At 42.3% G+C, this 18,694-nt stretch overlaps 1 protein-coding gene across 1 annotated transcript; it reads left to right on the top strand.

Annotated features, from left to right (window-relative positions):
- Positions 1–870: 870 nt before the first annotated feature.
- si:ch73-61d6.3 (occludin) lies at positions 871–18,455 on the top strand. The gene is made up of 9 exons (XM_034583173.1): positions 871–1,099; positions 5,792–6,405; positions 6,615–6,809; positions 7,574–7,741; positions 12,903–13,066; positions 15,055–15,273; positions 15,921–16,092; positions 16,402–16,443; positions 16,963–18,455. Exons 2-9 carry the CDS (start codon positions 5,812–5,814, stop codon positions 17,062–17,064), a joined length of 1,656 nt encoding a protein of 551 aa, XP_034439064.1. The 5' UTR covers positions 871–1,099; positions 5,792–5,811; the 3' UTR covers positions 17,065–18,455.
- The last annotated feature ends 239 nt before the right edge of the window (positions 18,456–18,694 follow it).

Genomic DNA, 18,694 nt, shown 5'->3' with positions numbered 1-18,694 from the left:
GGGCAGGGGTCTTATGATGTTGGAGGGGCAGGGGTCTCATAACTCTAATGTTGGAGGGGCAGGGGTCTTATAACTCTAATGTTGGAGGGGCAGGGTCTTTCTACTCTAATGTTGGAGGGGCAGGGGTCTTATGATGTCGGAGGGGCAGGGGTCTTATGATGTTGGAGGGGCAGGGGTCTCATAACTCTAATGTTGGAGGGGCAGGGGTCTTATAACTCTAATGTTGGAGGGGCAGGGGTCTTATAACTCTAATGTTGGAGGGGCAGGGTCTTTCTACTCTAATGTTGGAGGGGCAGGGACATATAATTTTAATGTTGGCGGGGCAGGGTCTTATCACTCTAACGTTTGGGGGGCAGGGGTCTTATGATGTCGGAGGGTCAGGGGTCTTATCACTCTAACGTTTGGGGGGCAGGGGTCTTATGATGTTGGAGGGGCAGGGGTCTTATAACTCTAATGTTGGAGGGGCAGGGGTCTTATGATGTCGGAGGGTCAGGGGTCTTATCACTCTAACGTTTGGGGGGCAGGGGTCTTATGATGTTGGAGGGGCAGGGGTCTTATAACTCTAATGTTGGCGGGGCAGGGTCTTATCACTCTAACGTTTGGGGGGCAGGGGTCTTATGATGTTGGAGGGGCAGGGGTCTTATGATGTTGGAGGGGCAGGGGTCTTATAACTCTAATGTTGGCGGGGCAGGGTCTTATCACTCTAACGTTTGGGGGGCAGGGGTCTTATGATGTTGGAGGGGCAGGGGTCTTATGATGTCGGAGGGGCAGGGGGCCCCTTGGTCTCACGCGTCCACCGAGCAAAGGGCGACCCCCGGCGGCGGCAGCGCGGCGGTGTGGAGGTGTTGTCCGCCCGGGCCTCATCACCGCGGACAGGCGGGACAAAGCACTTGTCCGGAGCGGAAACCGTCGAGTGTGAGTCCGGAGCTTCGAGCGGAGACTCGGCTCCTCTGGTTCTCTCCTGGTTCTCAACAGACTTTCACCTCCATCTTTATTCTCCAGCTGCTTTTTAACTCTTTTCTTACGGACTTTTCCTTTTTTTCCCTCCGCGCAGGGAACTTTTCACAGGAAACCGGGACGAGCCTCAGACTCTTCTCAGGTAACACGAGACTTTAACATGTTTTTAATCAACAGCAGCGGGTGAAGTTCTTTAACGTGAATAATCCTGTTTTTATTAAAGTCAAAGTTTTCAGCTACACTCACACTGAACTCCGTGTTAATAACGGTCCGTCACTGAGTTGGTAACAGGTGGATCTCGCGTTGTTTCCCGATCACTTCACACGTTGACGCCAATAATCACTGTTTTATTATCGACCAGGAAGGAATCAGATGGATTAATAGCAGAAATCTCACGGAAAACAACGAGAAAACCATCATAATCGATCAGTTATTGTCTGTATCAGTGTAAAATATGATGCATTTTTGAATGAGCCCAGTTCAAATTCATAATAATGCAACAAATACACGATTAAAGCAGCTTTTAACCTGTGATGATCAACAGAGAAAAGTAAAGTTAACCCCACAATCAAATGAAAAACATATGTACAACATACAACCTGTAATCTGCTCAGGTGGCTGGTTCCAGATCAGGGTGTTGAAGGAAAACACAGCTAAACCATTTCAAGTCACATTTTCTTTAGAATGAAAAACATTAAAAACAGCAGGAGTTGAGCCAAAGTGCGAAGGGAAAGCAACACAAGCTCAGATAAAGGATAGAAACACAATTTGTAGAAGATGTACTGAAGATGAGTTTAAAACATAGCAGAGTAATACCTACTCTTCATCCATCAGTATAGTTACCACCTTGACTGATCAGGACAATGAGCCACGAATGTCTCTTATAGTTTTGTGTTATAGCTGCTGTAAGGACTGATTCATTACAGGTGTCAGTTTATTAGGGACCCCCAGCAGCCCTGCAGTAAACCCAACAACCTCATGAAGGTTATAATGTTCAGCTTTTGTTGTAGATGATGATCCAACTCTGTGGCACCTGCAGTTCGTAGTCCTGTCTAATGTTAGTGCGTTATACGTTGTCCTCCTGTCATTAGGTTGATGTAGATACTGAGGATGTTTCATGTGAAATTTTTTGAATGTTCACAATGTTCCATCGACAGTTCAAATCCCACAGATGTGATCACTGTTGTAGGAGAGAAACAAAACCAACAGTATTCACAACAGAGAAGGTCGAACAAGTCAGTGTTTGTTTGTTTACTCCGAGGAATGGGGCAAAATATTGTTTGATTTATTGCAGATTCATATTCTGTTGATTGACTAATTGATTAGTCGACTAATGGCTTCAGTTCCGCAAACTGTTAAAATGCAATTCAATACAACAGCCGCACACACTGAAGTCTACAAGACAACCACAACACTTGTATTACACGGTTTCTGTAATAGTGAGTTGAGCTCTAGTTCTGTGTGATTGCATTTCAAACCAACCTTTGTGTTTTATCTGCTGGGTTTACTGAGTTTAGCTTTTTAGGATTCAGGAGATTTATCAGCAGGTTTTTTTTGTCTTGGCTGACTCCAGTGTGTATGCCAGTGGGTCCCAGTCAACATGGGGCAGGGGCCTAATTGTTTTTGACAGATGTGAGACATGTGACTGGAATTCCTTCATCGGCAGCCGATGATAGAGTCTCTGTGTTGTAGTTGAGCTCAGGCTGCGGCTGGTGGGAGTCTGACCTGACCTGTGACTGTCGTCCAGACTCTCAACTCTCTGCCCGGCTCAAAACCAGATTTGTGAGCCAGATTTAGACAAATACCACAGTATTATGGCCACCACTACTACTACTACTACTATTACCACTTCTACTACTACTTCTCCTGCTGTTGTCACTGTTACTCCTACTCTTGCTAGTATTATTCAGCAGGCGCTTTGAGTAGGTTTACACTCGGTTTCCCCCCAATGAGCAAATATCCCAAATAATTCACTTTAACAATCAGTGAGCGAGACACAAGTACATTCCTTTTGTCCAGGTGATGATTTGAATTGTAAAGTAATGCTAGTTATGGTTTTAACTGATCGGTTCATCTTTTTGCCCATAAAATATTTGAAGAAAAGTGGAAAACGACCATCATAACTTTCAAAAACCCCAATGTAACATCATCAGATGTCTTGTTTTGTGTAATGAATGGTTCCAAAGCCAAACATATTCAGTTTCTAATAATGTTCAAACAATAAGAAGCAGGAAATCCAAGAATCTTTGAAGCTCTAACATCACATGTTTCCACTTTTCGAAAAACGTTGGTATAAAACAGATTTCTGACTTCATTTTCCCCTCCACTCCAACACTCCCTACTTTGTTACATTAGTGCAAAGTTTTGAGCCCAAACCGCCCACACTGGTGGACCTGAACAAGAGCCAGCATTGGGTCTGAAATATTGCAGATTTCGCAATGTAATAAAGTGGAAATATTCTGAAGGGAGTGTTTTACAGTGTTGTGAGGTCTTGGAAAGTAGATATGACCGTTGTGTGGGCCTTCCTCACTGCTTGGAAAGACCTTGACCCTCAGATTGTTTCCTGCCAGTCAGCGGTATATTGACACTGCAGTAGTAAATAAGACCCAGTGAGTTGCAGGACATTCTGTTGATCAACAGTAAAGGACACCTGACACCCATCCACCTGTCCTCCCCTCTCTCCGTCTCCCCCCCGTCTCCCTCCACTCCGCAGCAGCACAGAGGAGCTCTTGTTTGATCCTCCCTGGACAGTGCCCCAATTTTCCTTCGTCTTTCTTTCTTTTTTCTTTTTTTTCTTTTTTTACTCCAACTCCATGGCAACACTGTTCCCGTGACGAGCAGCCTTGACTTTTGCCCCTCCTGCCCCCAAAACAAAGGCAAGAAGTTATGGAGGGATGGCGAGATGGAGGGAGGGGGTTTGTGAAGGGGATGAAGGATATGGAGGAATGAGGGGAGGGGATAATGGGAAGGTGTCTAGGATGGAGGCTCTGAGGCGAGACCTCTGCTGCTGTATGTGCCAGACCCCCATAAAGAGAGAGGAGTTATTACCCTGTGGGCAGTGCCAGAGACCATTACCCCCCCCACAAGACTCACAGAGCTACAGACAGAAAGAAGTGGCTTTGTTTAAGAAAGGACCTGTGGTGCCAGTGGACGACGGGACAGTAGAAGAGGAACTGTGCAATGTAATTCATGAATTGACTAGAATGGAACTCAGTAGAGAGCGAACCTCGGTGCTCTCAGCATACCAAGGTCCAATGGTCCACTTAGATTCAATCAAGCTGCAGCAACTTTCACACAATCATGGATATCAGTCTCATCAAGATCCATGAATGAATCCCTGGGAAATCAGGGAAAATGTAAATGACAATATTAAAGTCATTTAACAGGTTATCCCCTGACCCACACCGCATCCTTCCATAAAGTTTATCGGAAATCAGTCCAGTTGTTTTTGTGGAATCTTGCTTACAAACAAATAAGCAAACTAACTAACCAACAAACAACACACAACGTCCTTGGCCTATGTAACTACAGCTGGATTTAGAAACCGAGAATCTAGGGCCGCTACAAACATTTGTTTTTTCAATGACTAAGCTGTCAACTTTCTCTATTAGTCATTTTGTTGATAACATGTAAATAGTTTTTAAAAAGCCCTTCACAGGGGATAGGGGACATTTCAATGATTTATTTTGTCTAGTCCACTATATTGAATAATAATTATATCTATATTTAAAGAGAACTTCAAAGTCATTAAAGAATAAAGCCCCTACAGATGTTAAGCATAACCACCCATTACAATAGTAATAATTAGGTCAAATCAGGGAATGCGGTACATAAAAAAACTCAGCAAATTATTACTTTTTAGAATCTTTATATTTCTAATATCTTACTCAGAAGACTAATTCATGACTCAACTGTTTATTTCAATCATTTCCACAATATTCTGACAAGTTAAAGACAAAAAAAAATCAATAAATGATAGATGAATCAGTTATTTAAGTATTTCCTTTTCGCAGCCCATGAATCAATGAATCCCTGTTCTGTGGTGTATGAGCAGAGCGAGCGCAGTGCTCTCACCATTATGTTCCTATCAGGCTGAGATTACAGTACAAAAACAAGGACAAGGTAAAAGAGGCATTTAGTTCTCATTGTTTGTCCTCCACAGTAACTTTTCCCTCTTGTTTTCACTACGACATGTAGGCAGTCCACTCCCGGGAGAAGAATGGGCATTGTTGTTAAGTCGTACGCACTGTGGCCTCGGGTATTTCTCTGTAAGATATTTGACAGAAAGAAAACAAAATGTGAAGCAGGAGCGAGAACTGGAAGTGTTCAAAGTCTGGCAGGACATTGTGGAGGCTGAAGGGAGAGAGAGAGAGACACTCCTACAGCCTGTGAAGTGGCAAAAAATGAAAGTATTGTTGTTTGGCTGCGCTCTCCGTCCTGGTACGGACATCCCCACACTGATTCTGATCTATCTGCTTCAGAGACCTCAAAGCTAAGGTCATTCCACTAATTCTTCTATTTCCTGTTAAGCAGCTACGTGAGAAATCTAATTTACTTTACCTGACAGAAAGAGAAAATAGCACAAACAGCCTCAACCTGAACCCTCATAAATCACACTCCCGTGGAAATGGTCAAACATTTACCCTGTTCTGTTAACAAGCCTCGATACCAGAGACGGTCACGCCTAACTTTCCCGTATCTCTCCACGTAACATTATTACTCATTTCAGGGCTGCTGAAAGGCAGAGGCAGGGAGCTCTCCGCAGCTTCGTGCAGTGCACCTCTCTCTCTCTCCTGCTTGTCCACAAACCGTTGTTGTTTTTGTTGTTTCACAGTTCCTGGGATCTTTTGAGAGATGTTCAACAAGCAGCAGTACGAGAGTCCGCCTGTTTACAGTCCTCCCTTCACCCCTGCATCCAACAACGGCTTTGGCCCTGCAGCCAGCTTCCATGGCCCTCAGAGCGACTACAATGCGTACCCACCTCCGCCGGGATCGTACTACGTCGAGGACAAGCCACAGCACTTCTACAAATGGCTGTCGCCTCCCGGCATCATCAAGGCCATGATGATTACGGTGATTGTGCTGTGTGTGGCGATATTTGCCTGCGTGGCTTCCACTCTCATGTGGGACATGCAGTATGGATATGGTGCTGGAATGGGCTACGGCGGTGGCGGCTACGGCGGCGGCGGCTACGGCGGCAGCTACGGTGGCGGCTACGGCGGCGGCAGCTACGGTTCAGGATATGGAGGATATGGAGGTTACGGAAACGGCCAAGGTTCCTACATCTCGCCTTACTCGGCCAAAGCCGCCATGATCGCCTTGGCAGCCATTAACTTCATTGGAGCGCTGGTGTTCTTCATTGCCAGCTTCTCTAAATCCAACATGGTCCACAGCAGGAAGTTCTTCCTGGCCCTCCTGGTAACCAGCATCATCATGGCTGTTCTGCAGGTGAACCACATACAGTTGGAACAGTTTGTCAACTTACTTTAATGATGACTTCAGATGTTTCCAGTTGATTAGAGCTCTTTGCATTGACAGTATGTTCACTTGGATGATATAAAGATATCGTCTTAGTCATATTTGATTTGAATACTGAGGAGAACAAGTCATTTTTCATATTTAGAAATATGAGTGTAACTGTACTGATTCTTCCTCAGGGCATCATAAACATTGTCTACATCGTCGGAGTGAACCCCATGGCCCAGGGCTCCTCCAGTATGATGTACAATCCAATGCTCATGATGTGCCAGAACCTGTACCAGAGCGGCTACTCACAGATGGGAGGAGGCGGCGGAGGTTTCCCCATTTACAACCAGTACCTCTACCACTACTGCTTTGTGGACCCACAGGAGGTTTGTAGTTTTATGGATGTAGGATTAGAACAATGTCATCTACATGTAGTAGTCGAACACTGACCTAATTTGACTGTTGCATTATTTTAAATTCATTGTGCTCCAGTTGTTTTATGTTTATGTTAAATGAGCCTTTAAGGACACCAAACATATATTTATTATAGATTACAAAATGTGAAGGGTTACAAATAAATTCATTAGGACAACAAGTAACAGTGTTATCAATTTACTGTATATATTTTCTATTTCTAGACATCAAAACTTCCTGACGTTCACTTTTTAGGTGACGTCTTCAAATTGTTTGTGTTTGTTTTGTCTGAACAACAGACCAAACCAATAATATCTACAATGTACAGTTAGAAAAACAAAGAAAAGAAGTAAATCCTGACAAGTTCGGAGCTGGAACAAGAACATCTTTGCTGGGTTTGCATATTTATTGAGTTAAATTATTGTCTTTTCTTTCTTTTTAGTTTCTTTGTATAATGTTTCTCCTCGGAGTAGTAAAATGAGTATTCAGTTGTTGGACAAGGTGTATTTCAGCCTCCTGTATCATAAGTCATGCACTGGTTTGTAATTGTATCTGTCCTGAACCATTTGTTATATTTCTAGTACATGGAGCCACAAAGTGTGATGTACATTTCCCCCAGTGACGTCACGTGTGTTTCTGTACCTCCTGTACCAGGATAAAGCTGCTTTATCTCTGAGCTTATCTGCTTTAGAACTTTGCAAATTTCATTCCCTGGTTTTTTGTTTTTTATTTTTAGGGAGTTGCCATGGTGTGTGGATTCCTGGTCGTAATCGCTTTGGGTGTTGCAGCTTTCTTTGCACACAAAACCAGGGGGAAGATCTGGCGCTACGGGAAACCAAACATCTACTGGAAGGAGCCTCTGGTTGGGGGGAAGGCCTCCGAGGGCAGAGATGTGGAGGATTGGGTAAGAGACAACAGTGTGGTGGTCACGGTTAAATAAGACTGGGTTCATATGGGATTTACGGAGAAAAATCACATTTGCACGCACGACTTGAGGTCAAATGAACCGGGTCGCACAGAGTTTAAATCCAGCCTAAGGAAGGTTGATTGATTATAATGTCCACAGACAGATTTGATTAGATGATGAAATGATCGACTTCAGTGTTGTCTTGTATCAAAACAGTTGCTTGGCATTTTCTTTTGGTGTGAAGTAGGTGAGGAGGTAGGTCATCAGTGAGTCACGTGAGTCACCAGTTGTAACGACAGGTTAGGGGATCGTGGTGATGCACATGTAGTAAATAGCCGAGCCGAGACTCACACATTCCCATGGTTCGTTTGTCTCTTGGAATGCTATTTTTAAGATAAAACTACGCTCCACGTCCAGGTAGACTTTGATATGTTTTGCACTAGTTTTACATCTCTCATATGTTGTCATCGCTCATCTTTATGAGATCAAAGTCCTAAAAGTGCCTCATATATATTGATCTTTATCGTTTTACGGGATCGAGCAGGGAAACAGTCGAACTGCCGTCCGAGCGTTTCCTCTGACTGAGTCACTTTGTTCAGGGTCAGGGCTGATAGCAGTCGGGGGTTGTTTGCTCACGGCCTACCTCCTGGTTTCACTCTAAGTAATCATTAACCACCTGAGAAGATATTAAGCCCGCAGGTGGTTTCTAGAGAGGCTGCCGTCGGGCTTTTAAATGTCAACAGCACTCCTGTCGTATCAGGCTGTTCCTTGAGATACAGGCTTTTTATTGACCTCTTTTTAAATGATGCCAGTTTCATACGTTGACATCAAAAGCTTGGGTTTGAAATTTAATTGCTGTCATAAACAGCAATAGTCAGACAGTTACATTTTTTAAAGTTAAGTTAGAAACACAAGTGTATCTCTGAATCTATATAAAAATAGTTCTGAAGAGTATTTCCTTTTGTTCTGTTAGAGCACACACTCACACCAATGATTCATTTTCATGCTGTCGACGGTGTTTGTCCAGATATTGTGTGCAAGAGGTCAACAAAAATTAGTAAATGCTGACAAATGGCATGAAATAAATCCATTCCATTTTTGAGAAATACAAATAAATAAAAAGATTAAAATCAAAATTCCTTCAGGCATTAAAGAAAACAATTATTAAACTAAATACTGTTTGTTTAATCCCCCAACCACCAATCCCCTCATGTATTTGACCACTGCTAACTGCTAGTGAATACCTATAAATACATATAAATAACAAGCACACAAAGGACTTTACTTCATAGTACACATTCACCATGCAGCGCTTTCTATCATTCACACACACATCAATGGCACAACTGTCAGGAGGATATTTGTGTTCAGTTTCTTGCCCAAAGACACTTTGACATACGGACTGCAGGAACCACCATGTTTGCGATTAGTGGACAAGCAGCTCTACCTCCTGAGCCACAGCCATCTCACATTGGAAATGAACAGAAATGAACCTTAACTGAACCTCAGTTAATGATAATTTTCCATTGTCTGACATCCATTTCTTAAGATTTGAGATTACTCCTGCAGCCGTTTTCTCTTCTGGATTTTATTACGGTCTGGAAAGTCTAAGCCCTTTCCTATCCATCTATAAACATGTCCTGCAGAGTGTAAAACTCTAGAATTACTCATGTAGCTCTGTCATTTGATCACATTAGTCAAATAATGTTGCAGTGAGTCACAGTTTATCTTTTGCACTAACTGAGAAAAGAGGCACCACCAGACGTGGTGTTATGTCGGATTATATAGAGCTGTTTGTTTTTGAGTAGCTGTCGTCGTCTGGAACATGGCATCATGCACACAGAGGTGTACAGGCAGGGCCGAGGCGACCAGACAAGCCCAGAGTGAATCCTCTGACTCGCACTGGAGTCTAATAATGGAGCCATGCTCCCCGGTGTCATCACACTTATTGTGATGCACTGCAGTAATTAACTGAACGCTTCTGCTGCATTTAGAAGCTCAGCACTTTTAACGTAAATACAACTGTAAAAAAAAGAGTGAGGAATATGTTCAGGATTATAAAAGGTTCAGGAAAAGATGGAAATAGATCATTATTTTATTTACCGTCTCCAAAGGTTCCCCAGTCATCTCAGACCAGGACCTAATTATTTATTCAAAGTTTGAAACGTTATGTATGTAACAGAGCCCGGCTGATATCATTTCTGATGCTGATATATCAACCGATATGTATTTTAAAACAAAGTTGACAGTTGTTATCGAACCCTTATGACAAGAAATGTAATTGAGGCTTTATATTTTACAGTTTAACAATATACTTTATTATAAACAACTATTAATAAAAAGACAACAAACATGCAACCAACTCTACAGAACTTGATTCGAGAGAAACCTTTTTACATAAGATGTAAAAATGAATGCGGATCGTTTTAGGATTGTTTATATAAAAAAACTGGTTTTCATATCAGCAAAACGCCAAATATATGTCTGTAAAAAGCTCATATCGGCCGATACTTTCACCCTGTTAATAAATCAGTCTGGCTGTCATTATTGTATCATCATATTAACCATATGGCCGACATACGCGTGTTGTATTTTAGGAACAAACAATGCTCGGTAGCCACCTTGCTGTGGTTATTTGTTCCATCTTTCACGTTGGCCCACCTGAATCTGTGCCACAGAATGAGTCATCGTGCTGGTTTGGCCAGTGACAGTCTCAGGCAGTGGTTGGTTTGAGATTTGACCCGTCTCTGTGCCTGAGCCCGGGGAGGCCTGGCTCGCTCTGATGACCTCACACACTGGCCTTATTCAGTTCACCCATGACGGGGGCTGGGGCGGTGGTGGGGTGCATTGTGTCTGCTGCATGAGGTCATCAGAGTCGGGTTCTGCAGTGCTGCCTGTGTGCGCTGGAAACTCTCAAGTGCTGCACACACGTAAAGGCATCCGGGATTATTTTCACAGGCATTAATGTCTATGAAAGGTTTGATTGTTCTGTTGGATTTATGATACTTTGAAAATGTATCGTCTTACGTACAGTTAATCCATTTCATATAGTAGTTCCAATTGTTTTTAGGAAAATATATAATAAGGATTTTGATTTGTCTGACCACAAGTGGCATCATCTAGTGAAGCACATGCCTCCAGATAAGAATCGTCTGTTTTTCATGGAGATGTTTTGGAAGCTCACATAATGTCAATGTTTTGCTTCACTCTTATACACTCCTATACACCGCCTCGCCTTGATTTCTACTTGTCTCTATCATGGCGCTGCTCTGCTTTCAGCTCCCTCACTTGTCCTTAACACTGGGTTTTTTTCTGCTTCATCTTAATTCCTCCTTCCCTCCGTTTCCATGGACACCAACAATCTGACTACTGACCTTACACTGAATACAATATTACTTAGATTATGATGTTTTCATGAGTTGCTAATAGAATATTCCATTCATAATCCTGTTTACCTGTTACAGAGCATGGTCTTATCATGTCCACTACCTCATACATCAAGCAATTGGTAACTGCTGTGTGTCGATGACTCCAATAGGATGTTAGAATGTGATTAACACGTACATGTCTATTTATTGTGACTAACGTCGGAATACTCCACGTCTTAATTCAATTATTTCTTATATTGAGTTCGACCTTATTTAAGTTATGGTAATCAGCACAGTCTTATTCAGACTATTGTCTTAATATTGGAATATTGGTGTCCATATAAATGTCTTTATTCCGTTTCGATGTCCCTTCTCCTGCCTCTTTTCTCCAGCAGGTTCAGGACTCTAACACATTACCTCTGTGCTTTCATACTCAGCAGCTGCTGTGTCGCACACTCAGAGGGCATTTTTGGGATTCTTACATGAACCGAGCAATATAAGATTCTTCCACAGCTCCAAGAAGGGAAACTCTCCCCCACCCAAACACTCCACCCACAGAGATTATTGTTTTTTAGAGGGATAGGCTGATGTTCAGATCTGCTCCTGCTTCGTGAGGAATTTCTGAGTTTCTCAGTAAAGCATCATCCAAGAAAGTAGAAGAAATAATGTTTTGTCTTGGTGCGATGTTGTTGTGAAGTAAGGGACTCTCACCTCTAACCAGTGCCCAAGAGAAATGTCTGAGTCTGTGGCCATGTGGCTGGAGCTGAATACACATTAAAGAGAAGGTACAGCAAATATTCATGCGTCCCTGTGCAAAGGACAGTAGAGGTCAGATTTCTAGAGGAAAATAATCCTGCACTTCCTGCCCTGCACAGATTTGATGTTTTTAGAAAAAACATCCATCCTTTTAAAAAACATCCCTTCCAAACCATTTATTGATTTCATTTCATGTACAAAGGAAGATATACTGTACCCAGAAGACAACGTCATAGTTTCTGCTAACATTAAACCAGTCCGCCTTCCAGGTTGCAGAGAAACAACTCAGAGGTTTTGGTAAAGGCAGCTAATGATTGATAAATTTACTGCAGGAAGACAGTGACCACCCGTGAGCCCTTCATTGTGAGGAATTCCCTTGTGAGGCCGTCTGACCTCACAGGAAGGGCCTGAATGAAGGCAAACGTATTTATCTGACGGACAGCGTTTCCGTTTGTTTGAGGGAAGAAAGGAGGAGCTCATCCGTTCCAGGTGTCCGTGAAGACGTGGTATAACAAAAAGAAGTGAAAGCAAAACTCTAATCATTGTCTTTTATCTTCTCTGCGTACGTTATGTCGTTATGATTAATCGTTTTAGGTTATCAGGCAGAAAACAGATGGGAAAACGCTGTAAACAGAAAAACATCAATGACAGTCTCGAAGATTTTGATTTATTTGTGGTTAATGTTTGGTGCATTTTTGTTAATTAGCCTTTAGTCCTTTGTTTTCGTTCTCCTGACCTTTTCGTGCTCTGTGAATCAAGCAGATAACCCACATTTCACTGAGGAGTTGGACCAATTACATGCCTCACAGCTCTCTCCGACTTTAAGAAATGATTACCAAACCTCCATCTGCGTCGTAGAGACACCTTCTCCTCACCCCTTAAGTTCACAACTAGGGAAATGAATGAGATTCTAAAACAGGATGTCAGTCAGAAAACGAGCCTGTGGTGTGTGTCCTGCCTCCTTGTGAGGGTTTTCGATTTGTTTGTTTGTGTTTGCTCAGTCTGTTCCTCCTGTTTTTTCCTTCTTGCTGTAGGTGAACAATGTGGAGGAAAGCCGCAGTGTTCAGGACGCCCCGACCCTGCTGGTGTCAGAGAAGGGAGGCGGGCTCCTCAACGCCTCGGTGAACAGTGTCATCTCCTACCCCCCGGCCAAGGTGGACAGCAGCTCCTACAATGGGGACACATACAACAACAACGAGTAGGTGACACTGTGTTCTCAGCTCCTTTTTTTTTCACACTTACATTTTCATTAGGTTCTGAACAAATCTTTCTCAAGGTTAACTTAGGAATGTACTCACATCTCTAAATCTCTAAAGATCTGCTCATCTAATCACCTTCACACTTGCCAGATGTTTATTTAACATTAATAAACCTTGAATAAAAAGACAACCAGCACTCTGTGGCAGCAGCGTCTGGGACTCATCAACGTAAGAGATGATGTTCATCATGACAACAGCCTGTTCATGACAAGGTCAACAACACCTGGTTCTCCAGTTCGTCGGTTCTGTGTACGGAGTCGAACTTTGAATAAACAGGTGACCAGCTCAGCAGCAGCCGTGGTGGAAGCTTCAGGCTTCTGTGGTTTTGTGATCTGAGCCCAGCAGCAGGTCTTTACTTGCCTCAATTACTGCAGGTCACTTACAGTTTCAGAAAGAAAGCAGCAACCAGCATCACCACAGGACAAGAAAACAGCCCATTCCACGCAGGCAGGTTTAGAACAGGCACTGCACTAGTTTCCATTACCTCACAACAAGTGTACAAGTACATACAAATCAGATAAACGTACATTTTGGCCGATTAAATTATTCTTGGGAGGTATATATATATATATGTTTATAGGGATTAACCAGTTGTGCAAATACCATTTGGATTTATAAATCTATTTATATGCAGCCACAAGCACAAGATAAGCCAACAAAATGATTTTTTCAGACAGAGAAAAGAGACATTATAATTAACAAATCCTCCAAAACTATTCATTTTATATATTTGAGGTATAGACAAGAGACAACAGAACAATTGACACAAGTATGCAGGATTAGAACCCATTTGACTCGTTTCTATTTGTATCAGTTCACTGTAAAGCAAAGACCAGTCAACCTTTCCAACACGTGACACCCCCACACGAGCCATATCTAATCACTGCTCTGTTTGGAAGCTCATGAAACATATTGTCCTGCCCTCAAAAAGTGAGCTGTGTGTATGTGTGACCTTTGAGCCTGTGTTGGATTAACATGTCCATGTGTTGTTTTTTCTCATATTCATTGAATTCTCTCCGGACGAGAAAAAGCAGCATGTTTGTGAACTGATGTATTAACTTTCCTTCAAAGCTAGAAAGGATTTGTTGAGCACCTCTATTTCTGTTGTCCTCAATATTTCAGCGTGTGTGTCGTCCACTGCTGTCGCTCTTTTGAAAAACAAGTTCATCTCATGTCGGGAGCACAGCCAGAGAGACCTTAGAACTGCTCATACAGTAACAACAGAGCAGTGGAGAACGGAATATTATTAATTTGATGATTTCCTCTTTCACAAAGTAAACAGAGCTGTCGTTTCTCATAAGCTGAAGAATGTCAGCCTGAAGACCTGCCATGGCCTCTGTTGCTGACATGCTGCTTTTGTTTTTCCTACAAACTTGTAATATCTGCTCCACTGGATTTGGATTCCTCCGTAAATCCCTACAAATCTACAAAATTGAGCGCGTCTCCCCCTGTTGTTATTAAAGAGCTGTACCTGCTTCCTGGTCCGAGCCCTCCACATGGCACGGAGTCAAATTGTCGGGTGTGAGCAACATAATAATCAGTAGTGGTTCAAAGTGTCTACCTTCCTCCACATGGTCTGTGTCTGGGCCATATCAGTAAATGATTGTTTTGTTTAGTCACTGTCTCATATCAGCCCATCCCTGTACTTCCTGTTGTTATTTGGGTCATGATGTTCTTGGAAGGTTTTTTATTTAAATATTTAAGGTACAGACATGACAGTAGTTTCACTTCTCATCCAAATCTCTGCCAGATAGTGAAACATGTATTTCCCAAAAATGTTGAACTATTCCTTTAAGACCTTTAAGGTATTTTCCATGTAGAAGTTTCTGAACAGCTCCGAAGAGGAACAGTTGCTGCTCTAGGTCTCTCTCACACAGACAAACACACACTCACATAACTTTATTGTGTCTTTGTGTCTTTCCTGCAGGTACTCGGACAGGACCACAAGCCGACCCTCAGAGGTCTTCTCCCACGGGGGAGGGACCAGCTCCAGCCCTTCAGAGGAGATGAGCAGTGTCCGCAAACCCTCCGCCAACCGGGGCAAGAGACGCCGACGTAACCCAGAGCTGGACGAGTCTCAGTACGAGACAGAGTACACCACGGGAGGAGAGACGGGCAATGAGCTTGATGAAGAAGAGTGGGAGAGGTGAGAGCTGGACACGACTGCACGGCTCTATCTCTGGATTAGAGATGGAATTGTCTTTTTTTTTTAAAGAACCCAGAACGTAGATTGCATTTGAATACTGTGGCTCCCTCAGGACCAGACCTCAATTCACTGATCTGAATGAAAATGAAAGCTCAGAAAATCAAGCTCACTTGAGAGGGACTTACAGGAAAGTGCAGCTGGAATATCTTTTTGGTTTGAAACATGCTAGAATAGAACAGTAAAAAATAAACAGATGCTTAAACAACAAAGGATGGAAAAGTCTCCAGTCTGTGTATTCCTTCCTCTGTCCGGGAGAGTGGTTAATCCTCTGAAGCATGCCAGTTCACATGGACTGTGCAGAAGGATAATGAGAGAATTGGGCCAAAGGTACGACACATGAGAGTTAATGTAGTTTATGAGGAAGTATTCTGATTTGTTCACACTGTTACTGAGAGCAGCACTTACAGCAACACCTCCTTGACCTCTGCAGCGTGTTATCGTGGTTCAGCAGTAAACTTAATAACCTCAGTGAAAGTTCCAGTGACTGATGCAAGATTAGCTCTGATGCTAACGTCTGTTTTTTTCTTCCTCTCCTCACCCAAACCTGCCTGTTTTCTGTCTCTTTCCTGCTCCTCCTCCTCCTGCAGCTCTTACCCGGTGATAACATCTGATGTGCAGCGTCACGACTACAAGAGGGAGTTTGATTCCGACCTTAAGGACTACAAGCGCCTCTGTGCTGAGATGGATGACATCAATGATCAGATGAACAAACTCAGCCGGCAGTTGGACACACTGGACGACACCTCGGCCAAATACCAGGTCAGACATGCACAGGACTCACATCTAGACGTCATGAGTTTCATTAGGTTTTTCCAAAGTAAACTCCCAAGTCAAAATACACATAATTTCCCCCTCAGCCCTTTACCTTCCCCCTCACAAGGTCCAAACTTAGCTGAGTTGAGATGTTGCTGGTGAATCTCAGTCCTCTAGTCTAAGACAGACTCCTTTGAGCCTCCCGAAAATCATGAATCATCGAGATCTTTAGTTCACAAAAACATCCTTCAACATTCAGTTTGTAGTTTAGGGAGACGTGATCATAACAAATGTTTGTTCCTCATTTTTCCTCAGGTTGCAGCCGAGGAATATAATCTTCTTAAGGATCTGAAGCAGGTGAGGAAACGTCTCTGATGATGACATTTTATAAAGTTCTCTTACTAAAGACCTAAAAAAGATGTTTACAGACATATTTGTATATTATATGTATTATATGTATATTTATTTTTATATTTTTCTCATAGATCTTCTGTTACTGTCAATCCCAGATCTTTAATTCTTTTTGTAATTATTTTATTTTAGGCTCGGCTTGACATGAAGCCAAAAGTGTTCCCATGTCTCAATTGCGTTTCCCTCATTATTAATTCCACCCAACATGTGTTCGTATGATGAAATCTGAATCATTTCATTAATCCATTATTTTTCTGGTGGAGCTGAACCCACCCAATCCCCCAATAACTCAGATATTTCACATCAGAGTGGGTGAACCGAGGAAAATTCCCAGATCATAGAGTTTTACGACTGTTTTTGAAGTTATTATTGAATAACTAATTTGTGTTGTTGACAATGACAACACACGTATTGTGCTGTAGCCTTAAATAAACACATCTGTGCTCCCTCTGCTTTGCTCTGTAGACACCAGACTACCGGTCTAGGAAGAAGGACTGTCGCAGGCTGAGATACAAACTGTTCCACATCAAGCGCATGGTGAAGAACTACGACAAGACCCACCCATGAATCCACTGAGTCCTGACTCCGCTCTGTGGTCCACACAGACACACACTCACAGACACATGGGCCAAGATACACTCCAAAACACTGCAAAGACCCTGGGACACACGCTGAGACCAAAGTTACCTTCACAGCACACACTGGATACAGAGGGACCCATTTTAACACACTCACACTCACACAGGGAACATAATAATAATGATCTACATTCTGTCTGGTCAGAAACGTATCAGTAACTACTTTTTTGGGAAGCAAATGGAAACAGGGCCGTCAGTCGTAGCCACTTCCACAGCAAACACTGCCATTTTTTAAAAGGTCCTGCTCAGAGTTTGCAGAGTGCACTCACATGAGAGGTTGTTTGAAAGTCGCCTCACCTTCAGTCACCTGTGATAACACTGGGGTTGGGTTTCTGTCGCTCTGTTTGCTCTCCAGATTGGAAACTTTTCTTTGTTTTATCTCCACAGATAAGAGGTGGTACAGTATTGTAGGAGAACGTAGTTATGGGTGAGACAGGTCACGAGGATCGATTGCAAGTAACTACTATGCTTCTTCTAACCCGTGGCTAGACGTTATCTTTACTGCAAATTAACTTTAGTTGTGCTTTCCTCATGTTTTTGCGTCAGTGTTTTGTGACTAACTCCAGTGTCAGTGCATCTAACTGCTCTCTGCCGGGACCACGAGTATTTCTCTCAACTAAGATATTTATACCGATTGTCATAAAAGCGAGTTAGACCAAAAAAAAGGGGACAAACTGGCCAATGAGATATGTGTGACGTTGTTGTGTTGTATATATGTTTAATGAATCTTGTTCACACTTCGTACCAAGAACAAATTTTGTGTAACCGTCTGTTAGATTCAGCAGATTTCTTAGCATTTGTGATGTTATCTGTACATACTAAAGATCCATAGAGGCTTGTTTTTTTTTTTAATCAGTTGTTATTCAAAATAAGCTAAAGCTATGCAAAATGGTAAAAAACAATATACTTTCTCAATATTGTTTATCATGTCTGTTCCTCAACAAACGTGTCTGCCTGTTTCCGACTGTCTGTAAGCTGAGCACATCTTTTCATTTGATTCTTTACCAGTAAAAAAATCATCATCAATGTCTTCAGTAATTGTTTTATATTAATCCACTTCATGTGCAAAGTTTTACGATCTGCTGTACCCTTATGAAATCGTTAAGACACACTTTTGATTTGTCACTTATCTGTATTTTTATGAAGAACATTGTCGTCATTTTACAAACCGTTTTGCGAGCCATTTATTTTTGTATGAATTTATTTTCTTTGATGCTATTATAAAAGACCATTTTTTGTAACGGTATGCTTCCATATGGAATTATGTCTAAAAAGTATTGAATACAGTAAGTAATAAACATCTCTAATTCTCTAAAAATGCATGTAGGTCCATATCTTTTTTTAATTCTGTATCTTGGAGATTTGCAGCTGTGTGCATCCGCAGTGAGCTTCCAGCAGGGGGAGCAGGAGTACTCGTTGAACCTTTAAGGTAAGCTGTACCGCCCTCTTTTGGTCAAACACATGGACATCATTTTACTAAAGCTGAGAGTCGTTATTAGTTGATAGTGAATATAAAACCTTTTTGGCAAATAAGGAAAAAAGTCTTGAAAGAAATTTAA

The sequence above is a fragment of the Hippoglossus hippoglossus genome, chromosome 4 (genome assembly GCF_009819705.1).
Source record: "Hippoglossus hippoglossus isolate fHipHip1 chromosome 4, fHipHip1.pri, whole genome shotgun sequence".
Lineage (NCBI taxonomy): Eukaryota > Metazoa > Chordata > Actinopteri > Pleuronectiformes > Pleuronectidae > Hippoglossus > Hippoglossus hippoglossus.
This window is presented reverse-complemented; position numbering and strand designations above follow the sequence as displayed.